This window comes from Antechinus flavipes, chromosome 5 (assembly GCF_016432865.1).
Source record: "Antechinus flavipes isolate AdamAnt ecotype Samford, QLD, Australia chromosome 5, AdamAnt_v2, whole genome shotgun sequence".
NCBI lineage: Eukaryota > Metazoa > Chordata > Mammalia > Dasyuromorphia > Dasyuridae > Antechinus > Antechinus flavipes.
Genome location: NC_067402.1, coordinates 295,069,832 through 295,087,280, shown reverse-complemented (window position 1 = coordinate 295,087,280; position 17,449 = coordinate 295,069,832). Strand labels below are relative to the sequence as shown.

Below are 17,449 nucleotides of genomic sequence, written 5' to 3'. Positions count from 1 at the left end.
GCCCCGGCACTTGGAGCCTCGTGCAGTCTGGCTGTAGCCAGAGTCCTTCTGGGTCTGGGACCCGACACGCGGACCCAGCGCGAGCCCAGAGCTTTGCGCAGCCCCCCTTTTTGTCCTGTTCTGGGCTGCCAGAGAGCTCCTCCTGAGGAGGTGGGACCTTTCCCCAGCACTCCCCCACCCCCTGGGAGGGCAGGTGCAGAGCTGACATTTCTCATTGTCCCTGAGTAAACTTCAGCCGGGACCACCCGGGCCCTAAGCTCCCTGCACTGACGCCTTTTGTGGAGGGGGATCAAACCCATTACTGGCGGAGGGCGCGTGCTTCCTCCCTGCGGTGACCTCAGGCGGGCCACCTGGCCCTCCCCGGAGATCTAATCCTCCTCTGGGGCCTCTGGAAGTGGGGATGAAAAGACCCCGCCTGTGGGGGGAGCAACCCCCTCTCCCCCCCCACGTCTGCTCTCCTTCAGGAGCCCTTGGGGAGGCCGAGGGCCTGGATTCAGATCTCGCCTCCTAGGCCTGCTCACACAGCCCACTGCCCCCCAGGCCGCAGTTTCCCCCTGACTGGGTGGGACTCCATGACCCCCGAGGATCCTCCCAGGGCCAGGGGCCCTGCTCCTGCTCCCCTCACCTCACCGGCTCCGGCGGGACACTAGCTCAAGGAGAAGACGTGACCAGTGAGCCCGGCCTGGAAGGGGGAGCCTTCCCCGGGAGGCCCCGGCAGCCAGGGGAGACCCCAGGACACCCACCCTTTACAGAAATCCTTTGGCTCAACTTAACCCGAGCTCGGCAGGGATAGCACTTCCCACTAACTGCGTTTTGCAGGTCGGAGAACTAGACTCGCAGCGAGGGAGCAGCCCCCCATTCCAGATGGCGCGTCTCCCGTGGGTGGGCACTGGGCGGACGGGGGAGGGCCCGGTGCCGAGGAAGCCAGTCCCCGACTCCTCAGCGCTCGCCTTCCCCCACATCATCCCGAGCCTGCGAGCCCACCCCCTCCTCTCCCGCATTCGCTCCCCCTGCTCCTGCTCCTCAGGGCCCAGAACTGGACTCTTCCTGGGGGTAAGAGCCCCCGGGGCCATCCTGCCCAGAAAGACCATCAGGCGCCCTCGGGCGTCAGGGGGCTCCTGGCCCCCAAGGGGAGCACCGCCCTCTGAAGAAGCAGAACGGACGCTGCCTCCCTGGAACACCCTTGTCCTCCTTCCCCCCGGGGCTGCTTCTGCCCCACGACCAGCCTTCCCCGCTGGTCCTTGCCAGAACGTGGGCCCTTCACCCCCACAGCCCCCTCCCCACGGCCCCAGCCTCCGGCCAACGTCCCCTCCTCACAAATCCTCCCTCCCACACCGGGGCCTTTGGGATGCTCTCAATGGAGCGTCTCTGAGTTGCGTTTCTCTAGGATTCCGGAGCACAAAGCAGACGCCTCCGTGTGCCCTGTCCCCACCCAGGTGCCCCCCCAGCGCCGGGCTCTGCACACAGCAGGCGCTGCATAAATGCTTACACAGAACGCACCGGTAGATGAACCAAGGAGCGCGCCGCTTACCTTGTTGTAGTACTGCACGCGCACCGAGTGCCACTGGCCATCACTCACTCCCCCCCGGACCAGGGGGGCCACGGTGGTCCTCGTCTCTCCTGCAGGGGGCGAAAGGGGGCTCGGTCACTCATCACACCCCCGCCCTGCCGGGGCAACGGCGGCCAGACCAGGACTGAGGGAGGGGGAGGGACAGGGAGGGCAGGGGCTTCCGCCGGGGGGAGGGGCGGGGGTGTCAGCCTGCAGAAGGCCCAGGGACACGGGGCCTGACTCTGGCGCAGGGAGCGTCCCTCCTGCAGAGCCCAGGGGCAGAGCCAAGAGCCGGGAGGGGACCTGCCTCGCACCCCGTTTTAGAGCAGGAAGGGAATTAGTCCCAGCCGGGCAGGTCGTGGCAGACGCAAGATCTGACCCCAGGCCTCTGCCTCCTGAGCCGGCGCCCCCCGGACAGAGCCGAGGAAACTGAGGCCCGGCCCTGCTCCTCCCTGAGCACCGGCTGCCCCCTGGGACGATCTCTCCCGGCCCTGGCTCAGGGAGCTGAGATTTGGGGAGAGCCCTCTGCCAGCTTAAAGGCCCGACTGCTCCTGGGAGGGGCTCCCCGGCCTCGGGCCCTCCCCCCAGGGCCTTCTTTGTGCCAGCGCTTGTCCAGGGCCGGAGGCAGCCACCGCCCGCTCTGTGCCCAGCTGGGTCCCCGCACCCTGTCTGCCTCAGTTTCCCCATCTGTAGCTAACTGGACCCTTCCTTCCCGGGCAGTAGCCCGGGATAAGATTCTAAAGCTTGGCCGAACTTCAAACAACTTTTACTTACTGTTGTTCTTATTTTTATTATTGTTACTGCAGAGGGGAAGTGCCCTGGGGGCCTCTGGGCTCGGAATTCCTGGCCCCTAATTAAGGGGGGGAGTGGGAGGCTGGGGGAGGAGGGAGGAAGGAACCCTCCGGGCTTTAATGAGATTATTTTGTATTAGGAGCCCCAGGAGTTCGCCCTGAAAAGACCCTCTTCATTCTCCCCCCCATGCTGCCCTAGACAATAACCCCATTAGCAGAAGGCTCCCTTCCCACAAAGGCCTGGCTACAGATTAACTGGTCATTATCCCAGTCCCCGAGGGGAGTCATTCACTCGCAAGAGAGACTCCGGTCCCCTGCGCTGGGGGCTGGGGAGAAACGGAGCTGGGAGGGGGGCGGGGATGTGTCCAGTGTCCCTGAACCAGGACTTCCATCCTCAGGGAGCTGCCGGCCGGGCCTGGAGGGCGCGGGGAGGGGCCTGGGCTCCCAGGAGGGGCCGCACCTGCTGAGAAGGTCAGCTGGATCTGCTCCTCGATGATCTCCAGGGCCAGGAAGTCATGCTTCTCATTGAAGCGGCCGTTGTACAGGAGAAGGGCGTTCCTCTCTCTGGTGGCAAACCTGGGGGACAGAGAAGCAGCTGGGGAGGGGCCCCAAGGGGAAGGGCCGCGGTGCAGGGGCTGGGAGGGAGGGGCGCTCTGGGGGAGAGGACCCCATCGGCAGGGTAGGCCCCATCCCCTGAACGGGACCCCTTCCACCGGACGGGACCCCATCTGCAGGGCAGACCCCACTCCCTGGACGGGACCCCATCCACCGGACGGGACCCCATCTGCAGGGCAGACCCCACTCCCTGGACGGGACCCCATCCACCGGATGGGACCCCACCCCCTGGACAGGACCCCACCCACAGGCCAGCCAGCCCAACCCACTGGGGACCAGAAGCAGCAGGAAGGTAGGGACTCTGCCATCTATGTCTGACAGCCCCCGTGCCAGACCCGGTACCCGGCACAGTCAGAGCTTCCTGGGTGCTGGTCTCCCCTACGTTGTGGTCTTTACCAAACCAGAGCAGCCTCGAGCGGCCATCGGTCCAGCCCTTCTCTCTGCAGGAGGGGGATGAGATCATTGCTGACCCCTCCAAGGTCTCACTGACTGTAGTTTCTCAAAACCACAGAGAAGGCGTCTGGTGTACTGGGCAGAGCCAAAGGTGCCTCGGTTCCCCAAAGGGCAAGATGGGGACTCAGTTCCCCGCAGCTCCTAAAGGCGCTTCCCTGTGTGTGAGGGGGGAGGGGGCAGGGGCTGGCCCGGATCCCTGATTTCCAGACCCTCCGCGAGCTGCAGGACAGCATGGCCGAGCAGCAGCAGCCTCTGGTTTCCCTTGACTCGGCTCTCCTCTCCAAGCCCCCGGGAGCAGCCGAGCTGCTCCTGCTTAAGAGTCTGCTTTCCAAAAAGTGGCTGGAGTCTCTGAAGGCCACGGGTCCCGCCCAAGTCTTGACAAGTTCGGAATTCGGCCCCGGGAGCCAGGAAACCGCACGCTGGCTGGAATGCAGGAAGGCCAGGGCTCGGCGGCCGGCACATCCGTGACACATCCGTGTCGGTCTCCGGCGTGGAAAAGTGCTCGTTTCCTGGCCAAACACTCAGCCCCAGATCGGGGACCCTGAGCGGCTCAGGCCTTCCTGGGAGCAGCGGGGAGGCCCCAAAGGGAGAGATCTGCGGTACCGGAGACCAGAGGCGGGACGTCCCTGGAGGGATTCACTGGAGGGCGAATCTGGGGCAAGGCAAAGGTTTCACTGGGCATGCGTTCCCTCCTAAGCCTCTTTCCAAGCTGGAATGGTGGGCTGAAGGTAATCATAATTATAAATATATGATAGTATATGTGTATATACTATCAGAATTAAAATAAATAATAAAACAAGCTAAAAAATGAGTAGAGGTAAAAGTAAAGTTCAACTTTTTCAAAGTTTTTTTAAAAGTCCACTTCCAAGGAGCTGAACATTGATGGCTGCTCATCAGCTGGAGAATGGCTGAAGAAGAGCCAGTGTGTGAGTGTAACGGAATATTATTGGTCTGTAAGAAATGGTGAGAGGCTGATCTCAGAAAAGCCTGGAAAGAGCTACATGAACTGATACCGAGTGAACTTAGCAGAACCAGAAGATTGGACACAATAGCCAGAAGATTATATGATTAATTGTGATGGACCTTGGTCTTTCAATAATGAGGTCAATTCCAATAGACTCGTGATGGAGAGAGCCGTCCTTATCCAGAGAGAGGACTATGGGGACTGAATGTGGATCACAAAATAGGATTTTCACTTTTTGTTATTGTTGTTTCTTGTTTGCTTAATTTTTTTCATGTTTTTTCCCTTTTGATCTGATTTTTCTTGCACAGCAAGATGAATATGGAAATATGTTTTGAAGAATTGCTCATGTTTAACCAACACTGGATTGCTTGCTGTCTAGGGGAAAGGGGAGGTGGGGGGGAGAGTGGGAAAATTTTTTGCAAGGTTTTGCAAAGATGTGGACAAAAGCAGCTACACCCAAAGAAAGAACACTGGGAAACGAATATGAACTATCTGCATTTTTGTTTTTCTTCCCGGGTTATTTCTACCTTCTGAATCCAATTCTCCCTGTGCAACAAGAGAACTGTTCGGTTCTGCAAACATATATTGTATCTAGGATATACTGCAACATATCCAACATATAAAGGACTGCTTGCCATCTAGGGGTGGGGGTGGAGGGAGGGAGGGGAAAAATCGGAACAGAAGTGAGTGTCAATATAAAGTAATTATTAAATAAAAATTAAAAAAATAATAAATAAATAAATAAATAAATAAATAAAAAGGTTTTGCAAAGATGAATGATGAGAACTATCTTTGCTGAGCTATTATAAAAATCAATGTTAAAAAAGAAATATTTGATGAAATAAAAATGTTAAAGAAAAAAATAAAATAAATATTTCTTAAGTACAGAACAGAGGAGATAATGGCTGGGTGAAAAAGATCTGGAGGTCTCAGTGTAACTCAAGGTATCCTTTGCCACCCAAGGAGATGAGTAAGATCTTGGGCTGCCCTTTAGGGTCCAAGTATCCTTGGCTAGAAGGCTGATATTCTACTCTAGTTGGTCGTGTCCAGTTCTGGTCATCACATATTAGAAGGGACAGGGGTGAGGTGGAGAAGTCCAGGAGAGGAGGGAGCTCGGGATGGTGAAGGGCTACCATAACAGGTCACATGAAGTTGGTCACATGTTTAACTCAGAAAATGTGGGTGTCAAGATACAGTCTTCAAGTGTGAAAAGGCTCCCTTTGGGACCTCAAAGAAAAGGGGGAGATAGCGGCCAGGATGCATGCTGGGTCCTGGGCTGGCCCTGACACTCTCCAGGCTGCCGAGGCTTCAGGAGCTGGAAGCAAAGGTCTGGTCTCCCAGGCTCCCCGCTTTGTCCTCCTGGGTCTCACCCCAGTTTCTTCCCCAGCCGAGTCCAAGAGCTTCAGCCGCCCCTCGCCGGCTTCGGAAAGCCAGAATTTGCACGCAGATCATGGGCAGAATTACCCTGGGCCAGCCCCTGGTCTGGGCGGTTTCCAGAGGCCCCTCGCTGGCATCCACCTCCCAGTGTGAGAGACTATCAAGAAGGAGCACTCCCCCCTTCCCCCCGCGGGCCTCTCCTCGCCCCATCGCACCTGCCCGAGGAATCTGGCAGGCAAACGTGAGAGTGTGGGGAGTCCCTGGGCGCCGGACCCCGAGGGTGGCTGGGACCGGGCTCAGAGGGTGGCTGGGACCGGGACACTGAGGGTGGCTGGGACCGGGACACCGAGGGGTGGTGGGCAGAGGCTGAACTGGGCACTATTCAACAGTCACTGCTTGGTGCGAGGACCCCACGGGGCAGTCCACACAAGCCTTGAAGTAATCATAGGCCCTAAGGAGACTCCCATTTGGCCACCGGACCGATTTCCCAGCGCCAGAAGCAGCGAGGGTCCGAGTCCTTGCTGGCCGTGGGCTTCCCCGCACCCGCCCCTAGGCCCCGCTGACTCACTCTGCTTTCCTCCAGGGCCCAGCGGGCGCTGAGGGGCTCCAGAAGCCCCTGAAGGAAAGGCCTTTGGCACGTGCCCGCCCCACAGAGCGCTCTGGGGGACGAGGGCGTGGGGAACTCACGTGAGCGAGAGCGTGAAGTGGAAGCGCTGGCGGAGCCCCTTGAAGGTGACGAAGGACTGGGCCGGGAAGCTGCGCGTGGTCACCCCGCAGTAGGGCTTCTCGTACTGTCCGGGGGGGCACTCGCACTTGAAGCCGCCCACCAGCAGGTTGACGCACCTGCCGCCGTTCTTGCAGACGCCGGGCGCGCAGCGGCCGGAGCGGGCGTTCACTTCGCAGAATTCTCCTGGTGGCAGAGGGGAGGCAGAAAGGGAGGTGAAGAGGAAGAACAGCCATGACCTCACAGAGCCCAGGGGGAGGTTGGCAGGGGCATCGGCAGGGGCATTATTCTCCCATTTTACAGATGTGGAAACTGGCCTAGAGCAGCTGGGTGGCTTGGCTAAGGTCCCACAGAGCTAAGCGCCAGAGTCGGGATTTGAATCCAGGTCCTTCATTTTAAGTTCCAAGGTAACCAGGGTGACACAGCTAATAAGTATCTGAGACTGCATTTGAACTCAGGTCCTGACTCAGTCTAGTGTTCTATCTACTGCCTCACCCGGCACACAGTAGGTGCTTAATAACTGCACACGGAATTGCATTTACGCCTGACAAGGTCATTAGTCCGGCTTTCTCATGGTACAGGGAGACGGCCGGCACTTGACCCAAGTGTTCCAGGCAAGAGACTCTGGTGTTTGCATCCAGACCCCGCCCGCCCGGTTCTAAAAGCAGGACCGTGGGCCCAGCGCTTTGTGACTGAACCCTGGAGGAGGGCGGGTGACCTGGCCAGGGGCCTCCCCGATCCAGGAGTGGGGATGTCTGGCCGGGTTTGCGGTGGGGGGGGGGTGATGGAGGAAAAGCTCCCCCCACCCTCCCCACTCCAGCCGGCAGAGAGGGGGCTCCTCCCTGCCCTGCCCCATCCCGGGGCGGAGCTGGGCAATATCCTCCCTGGGGTGGTCAGAGGGGGAGGGAGGCCCCCAGGCTAATCCTGACGTCACAGCGGGGGGTCAGTGAGGCTATTATTGTTATTATCCTCGTTTCACCTTCGTCGTGAGGAGGATGATGATGACAGAGACAGACAGACAGACAGACACAGAGAGAGGGATAGAGAGGGAGACAGACAGAGAGAGAGGGAGCCTGGCATCTGTGATGAGAGAGCACAGTTCACCAACCACCCTCTGAGAGCTTCCAGTCAGAAGCCATGGCTGGTCAGAGTTATGGCCAAACTGTCTTCCCGCCCGTGGCCCGTGGCCTTCCCACCCGTGGCCCGTGGCCTTCCCGCCCGTGGCCGGTGGCCTTCCCGCTCCGCGCCGGCCCTGCTTTGCTCCAGGCCTCTCTGCCTGGCTCTTCCAGCTGCCCTTAGTTTGTTCCTGCAGCCTCTCGGGGCCCCGTTGGTTTTCTTGCTGGGTACAGGTCAGTCACTGCCAGTGTGGGCAGGCGGGCGGCCCCCAGTCTTTTCCACAGGAGTTTAAAACATTTCCAAAGCGAATAACCCTCGGATCACAAGGCAATATGTGACTTTCCAAAGGCTCCTGGGAAAGTTCAAGTTCCCAGCCTCCGGGTTCTCCAGCACCTCCCTCAGAGGCGAACCGTGGCCGCCCCGATCTGGAGCAGAAAGGGACCCTGCCTGAGCCAGAGCCTCCTCCTCTCCCTCCCTCCTCTCCCCCCCACCCCCCAGGCCGGGCCTTCTCAGAGTCACAGCTGAAACTATAAAATAAACTACCCGGGACCCTGAAGGAAACCGTTGTCCTGAGACAGTCGCCCCCCAGCTTCGGGACAGGGCGTATCCAGGGCCGGCCCAGCCCCTGGAGGACGGCAGCCACACTCTGGGATATGTAAAAGATGTTTTGTGGCCCGAGAAGCTGGACTATGGCTTCTGTAGCAGGCGGCTGTCGGCTCGCTGCCTCCCAGGGAGGACGGGATCGCCTTCCGCCTTTGTGTACCCAGCCCTCGGCACAGGACCTGGTACACAATAGGTGCTTAATAAAAGCACACTGAGTTGAATTTAGGACTGGCGGGACCATTGATCTACAGACAAATCTCATCCCTCTCCACCCCGATAATTATAATAACAGCCGCCAGTGGGTATGACGCCGCACAAACGGGATCTCCGCGCTTTCTTGGGACTCTTGGGGCTACCTGCAGAGAAGGACACTGAGGCAGAGGGCCTTGGCCAGGCGGCCGGCTGGGAGGAGCTGGCACTCAGGCTGTCCCTGTTAGTGCTGGCCGCCAGGTACAGTACATTCCTGCAGAACAAAAGGAGCCCGAGCGAGGGGGGGAGACTGAGAGGCTGCCGCCGAACCGTGACCAAACAAACAGAGAGAGTGGCCGCCCGGCCCCGCAGCTCCCATCATCCTCTGCTGCAGCACCTCCTCGGGCGCCCCGGGTGGCTTTGGGACGCCTCCGTTTCAACGACTGCCTTCGAAAGGGACTCCAGCCCAGCTTGGAGCAACTCACCGTGCTTTCCTTCCTCTGGACAGTCTCGGCGACCCCCTCCCCAGGTCCCATCTCCACACCTTTGCGCGGGCTGTCCCTCCCGCCTACGGTGCCTTCCCAGAGGATGACCAGAGGGAGTCCCTCCGGCACCGACAAGACCTCCCCCGGAGGTTACCTTGTATCTCTCCCCATATCTGATACGCATAAGTCGTCTCCTGGTTACAATGTAACCTTCCCGAATGTATAGACTTGTCACCGAGAATGCTGTCTGGCATACAGAAAGAGCTAAATAAATGCTTATTGAATGGTTTCTTTCTAAGCAACGAAGCTTCTCAACTGGCCCCACGGGGTCGTGGCTTTAGGGCCCCCCTTTCCACCTCCCCAACCCCTATTTTTTTTTTTTTTTTTTACAAATGAGGAAACAGACCTGGAGAGAGAAACAAAGTGCGAATAAGGGGCAGACGCAGGGTTTCCGCTCAGATCCTCCAGCTCTACACCAGCTCTCCCCACTGTTTCATCCTCTCTCGCACCTCAGTCTCCCCACTTGTAAAACATCCACAATATTGACATTACTGTCTCTGCTGGGCTGCTACTCTTCTCGGGGTTCATTGGAAATGATGCTAGTAGAGTCTGGAGGGCGGGTGATTCTTATTATTTCTCTCTGAGCCTCGGCTTTCCCATCCATCAAATGGGGATATTCACACCTAAACGGCCGCTGCCGGAGAGAACAAAGTGCCTCCTCGCTGAGAAACGCCAGGGGCTAATTATTCACCCTGACAGCGCGCCGTTCCTCCGCAGGGCCCTCTGAGGTCAGCATCACAGGCTCCATTAACCCTCTCCCTGCTGGGCACTCCCCGGGGACCTGTCTTAACCTGTAGAGAAGCCCAGCGCTCTCCCCGCGCCCCCTCCCCTCCCCCCGCCCGCCCCGCGCCCCCTGGCGCCCTCGGATTTCATCCAGAGCTCAGGCAAAGATCCACACAATGGAGGCGCTTTGACAAATCTGAGGCTGCCCGCTCTGCAACACAATGATCCTGGGACCTGCCACACAATGATCCTGGGACCCGGACAGTGCGGAAAAAGGACTAAGACTTCTGAGTGCAGATCAAAGCAGGCGATTCGCACTGTCGCGTTCTCTGCTTTATTCGGGGCTTTTCCTTTTTGTCCGGATCCTCCTTGTGCGACAAGAATCAAGTGGAAATATGTCTACCTGATCGCACGCTTACGTCAGATTGCTCCTTATTTGGGGGGAGGGGAAGGAAGGAAAAAAACACTGAAGCTCAAAATCTAATTTAAAAAAAGAAGATTGAAATAACATGGAGTTGGCAAAATACTATTTATCCCAAATCAGTAAATATGTGTATTTTATTAACTAATCATTATTTAGTGATTAAATATAAAAAGTAATTAATATTTTAAAAAGAAGTAAATAAGTTTAGAAGCTAATTGCCAAGATCATAAGGATTCTCAGCGAAAATTTCCCGTGTTTCCTTGTCAAAAAGTCCCTGAATGGGATTCGGGCCTGGAAAAAACCTGAGGGCAAGGGGCAGACCGCCTCGCGCTGTATGATCAGAATTGGTGGGTGTGGGTCCTACATGGGAGGTCCCTGACAGAATTACAGGCTTTGAGGCGGGGGTGGCGGCTCCAAAAGAGAAAGTGAGAGGCCTTTGAGAGTTAGCCCGGAGTGTCAGCACTCTGCTAGATTGCACCACCCAACCTGCTCATTTACAGGCAAGAGCACTTGAAGTTGGGAGAGAGAATAAGAAGCATTTAGAGCACCTACTATGTGCCAGGCACTGACTAAGTGCTTTAACAATAGTCTCTCCATAGATCCTCACAACAACTCTGGGGGCTAGGTATTCTTTTTACTCCCATTTTACAGTTGAGGAAACTGAGGCAAACAGCTGAAGCGACACAGCCATCAGAGTCTGCGGCCGGCTTTGAGCTCGGATTGTCCTGATTTGGCACTTTATCCACTCTCTGTTTCTGGGGGAGAGCAGTGGCTTTGTCTATAATACGCGTGGGCTGGCGACTCCAGAGGGACCAGACCTTTTTTCCCCACAAACTCCTAACTCTTCCCCCTCAGTTGTCCATCAGCCTGGCGTGGGGGAGGGAAGCCCGAGCTTGTCTTGGAGCCAGACGCTCCAACCTCCTCCCAGTGGGACCGGAGAAAGGAGGGAATTCCACGCGTGAGCTCCAAAAGTCCCAAGGACATCGGGATCCCGAGGGGGGAGGTGTCTGGGAAACAGCTGGGAGCTGCAGGCCGCGGGGAGTCGGCAGGGAGACCCGGGGGCCGCCGTGAGAGAATGGGAGCTGCTGGGACGGGAGCAGGGCAAGCGCCCGGTCTGTGGCCTGGCAGGACACGCGGTGGGTTCTGGGTGCCAGCGTTTGGACGTCGCTGAGCTGCAGCACGTCCGGGAAGGGGGACATGGATGGAGAAGAGTCCCGGCCCACCAAGGGAGGACCGAGGGAGGAAATGGGCACGGGGAGCTTTGGAAGAGAAGAACGGGAGCAAGGACAACTATTCCCAAGCATCTGAAGGTCTTCGGGGTGACGGGGGGGCTCCTTAGCCGTGTACTCGGCTCTCCTGGAGAAATGGGGGGGCAGACTTGGGTTTGATGCCAGGGAAGGAAGGAGGGCTCCGCCCTGGGAGGGCTCCATGAGAAGGGGGAAGGGTTTGTAAAGTCAGAGGCTCTCTCAGGGTAAAGCTCCCTGCTGTGCCCTCTGGCGGGGGTGACGAGTTTCCCACCACAGGAGGCAGGCACCCGGAGACTGAAAGGGACCTTTTGGACAATGCTTTGTTTTACAAAAAGGGAAACTGAGGCTCAGAGAGGGCCCGAATGGATTCTCCTCGGGTGCTAGGCCATTTCCAGGCCAGAGGCTCCGTGTACCAGGCCACACTGTCTCCCTGACTACGGAGATGACAGCAACAACAAACAGAAAATAAAGCAGCAGCCGCACACCTGGGAGTCAGCTTTCAGCCTCCCCTCATATAATTTTGTGGAAAGTTCAGAAGTGCATTTGAGAAGCTGCTCCTACCAAGCCACAAACCAGGCGAGTGCGACTGTCAGCGCGCCCGCAAGCGCCCGGAGATGAGCTGCAATCTGATAGCCGTGTTTAATAATGCACAGCTCGGGAAGAGAGCCTGGGGGACGATGGGGAGGGACCAGGGACAGGAGTGGGGGGCAGCTCGGAAATAGGAAAGAAATGTGCTCCTCTTCAGCAGTGCAGCTAGAAATTTGGGGTTCCCAGGAACCATGGGCAAGATCTTTTCCCTGTGGCCTCAGTGTCCATAGTTGAAAAAAGAGGGGATTGGGCTATATGACTTCTAAGAATGCTTCTAGCTCTGACATCCTCTATTCTAAGCTCCCTCCCAGCTCTGACATCCCCTGTTCTCAGGCCCTTCCCCCTCTGACATCCCCTGTTCTAAGGTCCCCCCAGCTCTGACATCCTCGTGGGGCACCACACCAGCTCCCTCAGTCACAGAATCACCCCTGTTTCCCTTTTAGGCCTCAGGACAAACCTCGCCTCCCCCACCCAATCAGAGTGTTCCTCAGCACTTATGGACAAAGGCTTCTCTCTGACACCTATACTCGGTCCTCTCTGTCCCAGAATGAACTTGACCTCATTTCAAACAGCAGCAGCTCCCGGGCCCCTCTCCTTGCCCCCTCCCACCTGAGCTAGTTCTGCCCTTTCTGGGCTGAAAATCATTCTCCCTGATGGAGAAAATGGAAAGTGAGTCCGATTTGCCACCTGCGGGGCAGATGCTGGGCATTGTGGGATAGTGGCGGGTCAATCAGTGGGGCTTGGGATCAGGTGGGACACCCCGCTGACTGCCGGGCAAGCCTCTCCCTTCTTATACCCCCTCCCCTCCCCGAGACTCTGGAAACTCTAAATGCCGGGCGGGAGTCACTTGTGTGTATGGGGAGCCCCGCGCACACAGGGCCAGGGTTCCAAGCCCGAGGCCGGATGACCCTGGGGAAGAACCGCTACTTTCCCGAAGGACAAAGGCCCCATGACGTGGCCGCAAACCTGACTTTATGGCCGAGTATTTCCTGCTGTGGACTCCACAAAGGATTCTCTCTCTGCTGGATCATTAATGACCACAAAACCGCCCCTGGACTGAGTGCTGGAGGCGGGAATCAGACCTGCCCTGCAGGGGCTTCCACTCTACTGGGGGAACCCACAGCACAGAGAAGTTACAAAGTATGTATACAGGCAGCAATGCTCCGGGATACAGGGGAGAGCCGGGGTTGGCCTCTGGGACCTCCCCCTATTCTCCTCCCCCTCCCCCCCACAGCTTTCGGCTCCCAAGTTTGGCGCCTAATAAGTGTGACCTGGGGCAGCCCATCTGGGGCTTCAGTCCCTACTCTGGAAAGGGAGGGGGCTGGGCTAGCCAGCCTTTCATGTTCTTTCCAGCTCTGTTCCTCTGACGCCAAACAGAAGCGAGCTTAGGGACGTTCCGAACTCCCTCAGAAGCGGCTCCAGCCGCTGATCAGCAGAGGCTGTGTCGGAGCCCATGGGCGGGATTGGGAGAGTGAATGCAAGAAAGGACCCGTGGCCGAGGGGAGGACCAGCTGATGGTGCCAGTAATGGTGTCTGAGTGGGGTTCGACACGGGTTTCATTTACTTCTTAGGACCCCGTGCTCATAGGCTGGAGCCAGAAAGGACTCTGGGAATCATCCCCTCCAAGCCCTTCATTCTGCAGCTGGAGAAACTGAGGCCCAGAGAGAAGGGATTTGCCTAAGGTTACACAGAGAGTGAGCGCTCGAGAGCAAAACAAGAAAAACCCATGAAATCTGGAGAACAGTGTGGCTCAGGGATAGAAGTTGTCAGCCTCTCTCCCCCTCCTCAGTAGCCCCAGAGCTTGTTCCCTCAGTAGCAAACCATGTCATACTCCTTCCCCACCGCCCCCCTGGCCGAGGCTGGTGCTTGCTTTGACCCTCACGCACACACCCCTCCCGGCCCCCAGCCTCTACTCTCCCGAGGCTGGCTTGGCTACCAGGAAAGACCCTGCAGAAAAAAGCCCCCAGAGGCCTGCCAGGCTTCCGTCCCAGGAAAGCGGTGCCTTCATTTAGAGGCCAGGGAGCCAGCCTGCCGTGGGGCAGGGAGCACGGGCTTTCAGGTGATTTGCTGTGTTCTACTTAACCCAGGCCTTATTGTCCAGGCCCCGAACATTCAGCAGATGCTCAATAGATGCTTCTGTAACTGAACTGGTCCCAGAGGTCAGAACAAGGTGTAGTCAGCCTGTTGTTTCCCCTACAAGATGTTCCACTTCCCCCATTTGGCCTTTGTCCCCCACAACTAGAATGCTCTCCCGCCTTATAGCGACCTCTTGGAATTGCTTGGTTCAAGTACGACTTCTACTTAAGACTCTCTTGATATCCTTGTTATTATTCCTCCCCCCCCCAAAAAAAAGAGCATCTCCCTTCTATCTGTGCGGGCTCTGAGCTTCAGAACCATCCCTCACTCTGCCAAACGTCCTCCTCCCTCTCTCCCAAGGTCAGTCAATTCTGGTTTTTTTCAGCATCTCTCTTGTCCCCAGATCTGGCTCTTATCACCTGTAGCTCATGTGATTTTACTGGGCAGTCATGCCCACTGCCAGCCTCGTTCCAACTTCCACACCTACTTTGTCTATATTTGATTTACATGCTGCCTAGGATGGGGGCAGGGCTGGAGGGAGGGAGCGGAGTGATTTTCTTGGGGTCTGCCTCCCCGGCAGGGTGTTTGGCACGAAGCAGGTGCTCAACGAGAGCTGGTGCGATTGAATTGAACTTCAGGAAACTTGCCTGGGACGGGGCAAAGAGTAGAGTCGGGGACCAAGATTCAAATCCTGCCTTCGCCGTTTGTCCCTAGGTGATCATGGGCAAGTTCCCTCCCCTTCCTGGATCTGAGGCTCTTCATCTGTCAAAGGAGAGATTTAGACACAGCGGTCTTTGACATCATTCCAATTCTGGAGTTAGTCTAGTCACTGAATTAAAGGAGGGAGGTTTTCTCTTGATGTGGGTGGAAAACAATAAATTTCTATCCAACGGAGCTGTCCAAAATGAAATGGCTGCCTGGGGAAGAGAGGGGGAGGAGTGGGGAGGACTAGCTTTACCTTCCCGCCCCTCTTCTGGGGCACTTGGCAAGGTTTGTAGAGAAGAGGAGAAACCAAATGCGCTTGGAAAGAGAACCTTCTCACTCGGAGAGTCTGTCATTTCGAATCTCAGCCTTTCTACTGATTAGCTATGTGACTTAGGATACTTCCAGACATAATGGGCCACCTCTGGAACTAGGGGACCCTTATTGTAATGGCTCCTCAAAGGCTGAAAGAGCTGTTTGTCGGACTGTCCCTTTCTACCCTCAAAACTCTGCTCCAGTCATTTTCTACGTGAAGTCTTTTGAGTGTTCTTTCTCCATATATGTGTGTTTATGTATGTATACATGTATGTGCCCACATAGATATTTATAAGCACATATATTATGTGTATATAGAATGTTGTGTGTGCTTAGTTGTGTATACCTCATCTCCCTTGATAGAATGTGTGTTCCTTTAGGGCAGATACGATTTCCCTCTTGCTCTATGTCCAGTGCCCAGTACACAGTAGGCACTTAATAAGTGCTTGAGGATTGACTGGTTCTGTCCAGTTATAGTCTGGGTTTGCTCTCCCCCTTGGGCTCTGCCTCTGAGGCTCTAAGGGCCCTTTTAAAGATGCCCACCTGGTCTCCCTAGAGCCCTCTCCTTCCAAATGGGCTTGAGACTGATTTCCCAGGACTCTGACACACCCAGTTTTCAAATGTAAATAGTAAAAGGCGCTCCGGTGCCAGGGAAACCATTTGCGGTTGGTTCCTCGTTCTGTTGACTGGGATTACCCACGCAGACGCTGAGATCTGAGATCTCAGTAAACCAGAATAATCAGGATGTATATTCTGTCTGTATTTGCCTCCAACCCAGTCTGGCCTTTTCAAGGGGCTGATGTGTTGAGGCCCATTTCTGTCTGGAATCCCTGGCACCCAGTGACCTCCTCGGCACTGACTGTGTGGCAGCACAAGCAGCTCCTCCTCGCCCCAGATTCCTCCTGTCCTCCTCGCCCCAGACTCCTCCTGGCCCCAGACTCCTCCTGTCCTCCTCGCCCCAGACTCCTCCTGTCCTCCTCGCCCCAGACTCCTCCTGTCCTCTCTCCTCTCACCTCCTGGGCTTTCATTTTAGAGAAGAAATGGGAAGAAAATAGCCCGAGAGGCAGAATCCTTGCTTCTGCTCCTTCCTAGCTCTGTAACTTGGGCAGATGCTCTGACCCTAACTGGGGTCAGAACTAAGGTCTCGGGAGCATCCTCTGGAGAATGGGGGGTTAATGCCTTGGAATCATAATCTCTATAAGGTACTTAGCACAATGCTCTGCACATAGCAAATGTACCTTCTTAGTGGGTCTGGCTCTATGTGTGTGTGTATATATTATATATATATACCTATATATATAATATATGCTATTATGAATTATACTAAGAAAATGGCCCAAACATCCACATGTATATTTACAAACATACGTATATATGCTATTATGAATTATACTAAAAATGCCCAAAATATCCACATATGCTATTATGAATTATACTAAGAAAATGCCCCAAATAATTGACTATACATATATATTTGTATATATATATATATATATATATATATACACACACACATACACACCTATATATATACATATATATATGTATGTGTGTATATATGTGTGTATATATATATGATATTATTTGGGTTATATATTTGGGCATATATACAAATATATGTACTATTTATGAATTATACTAAGAAAATGCCCAAAATATCCACACCTATGTACATATATATGCTATTATGAATGATACTAAAAAATGCCTCAAATAAACCATACCTACATATAATATACAAATATACATATATACGCTGTTATGAATTATATTAAGAAAATACCCAAAATATCAATATCCATGAACTCAGAGATCCAGCTACCAGACACATACCTCAAGGAGTTCAGTGACCAACAGAAAGGCCCCAAATACACCAGAATATTGATAACGACGCCTTTTAAAGAAGCAAAAAATTGGAAACAAAATGAATGCTCATTTCCTGGAGAACAGCTGCGCAAGCTGCATTCCATGAGTAGGACTGGCTGCAAGCTCGCTGTTCTAGGCCCCCCTTACTCAGGCAGATGGGGTCACCAAGGGGAAAGTGACTTATCCTCTCGAGGTTGCGGGTGGTTTCTCGTTCTGTTGGCTGGGGTTACCCATGCAGACGCTGAGATCTCAGTAAATCAGAATAATCAGGATGTATTGGAATATGTATAGGAATAATACCAGGAAGTATTATTGCACAAATGCCCTGTTTTCCCCATTGATTATCAGTTGATATCAATTAGCCAGACGGACTTAATTTGCTTTTGGACGTGGGAACTGACCAAGGTGGTATAGTGAGAGCAGTTGGTATAACTTCCCTGATGTTGCCCCCCAAAGTAAAGTCTGGGTCCCACTCTCTCTCACTACACCCAGGATGCTGGGCCCAAGCTGTGAGCCAAGTAGCCAAGTGCTTCCTAGTATCAGAAGTCCTTCTCTTTTCACAGGGCCCTCCTGAAATCTCTC

At 55.2% G+C, this 17,449-nt stretch overlaps 1 protein-coding gene across 2 annotated transcripts in view; it reads right to left on the bottom strand.

Moving 5' to 3' along the window:
* Positions 1 to 17,449, bottom strand: part of CELSR1 (cadherin EGF LAG seven-pass G-type receptor 1) — a 131,387-nt gene that overhangs the window by 50,582 nt on the left and 63,356 nt on the right. For both annotated transcript variants that reach the window (XM_051962839.1, XM_051962838.1), the window contains exons 3-5: positions 6,437 to 6,659; positions 2,801 to 2,916; positions 1,532 to 1,620 (exon numbers count right to left, since the gene is read on the bottom strand). In XM_051962839.1, the coding sequence (XP_051818799.1) occupies positions 1,532 to 1,620; positions 2,801 to 2,916; positions 6,437 to 6,659 (428 nt within the window). The remainder of the gene's footprint in view (positions 1 to 1,531; positions 1,621 to 2,800; positions 2,917 to 6,436; positions 6,660 to 17,449) is intronic.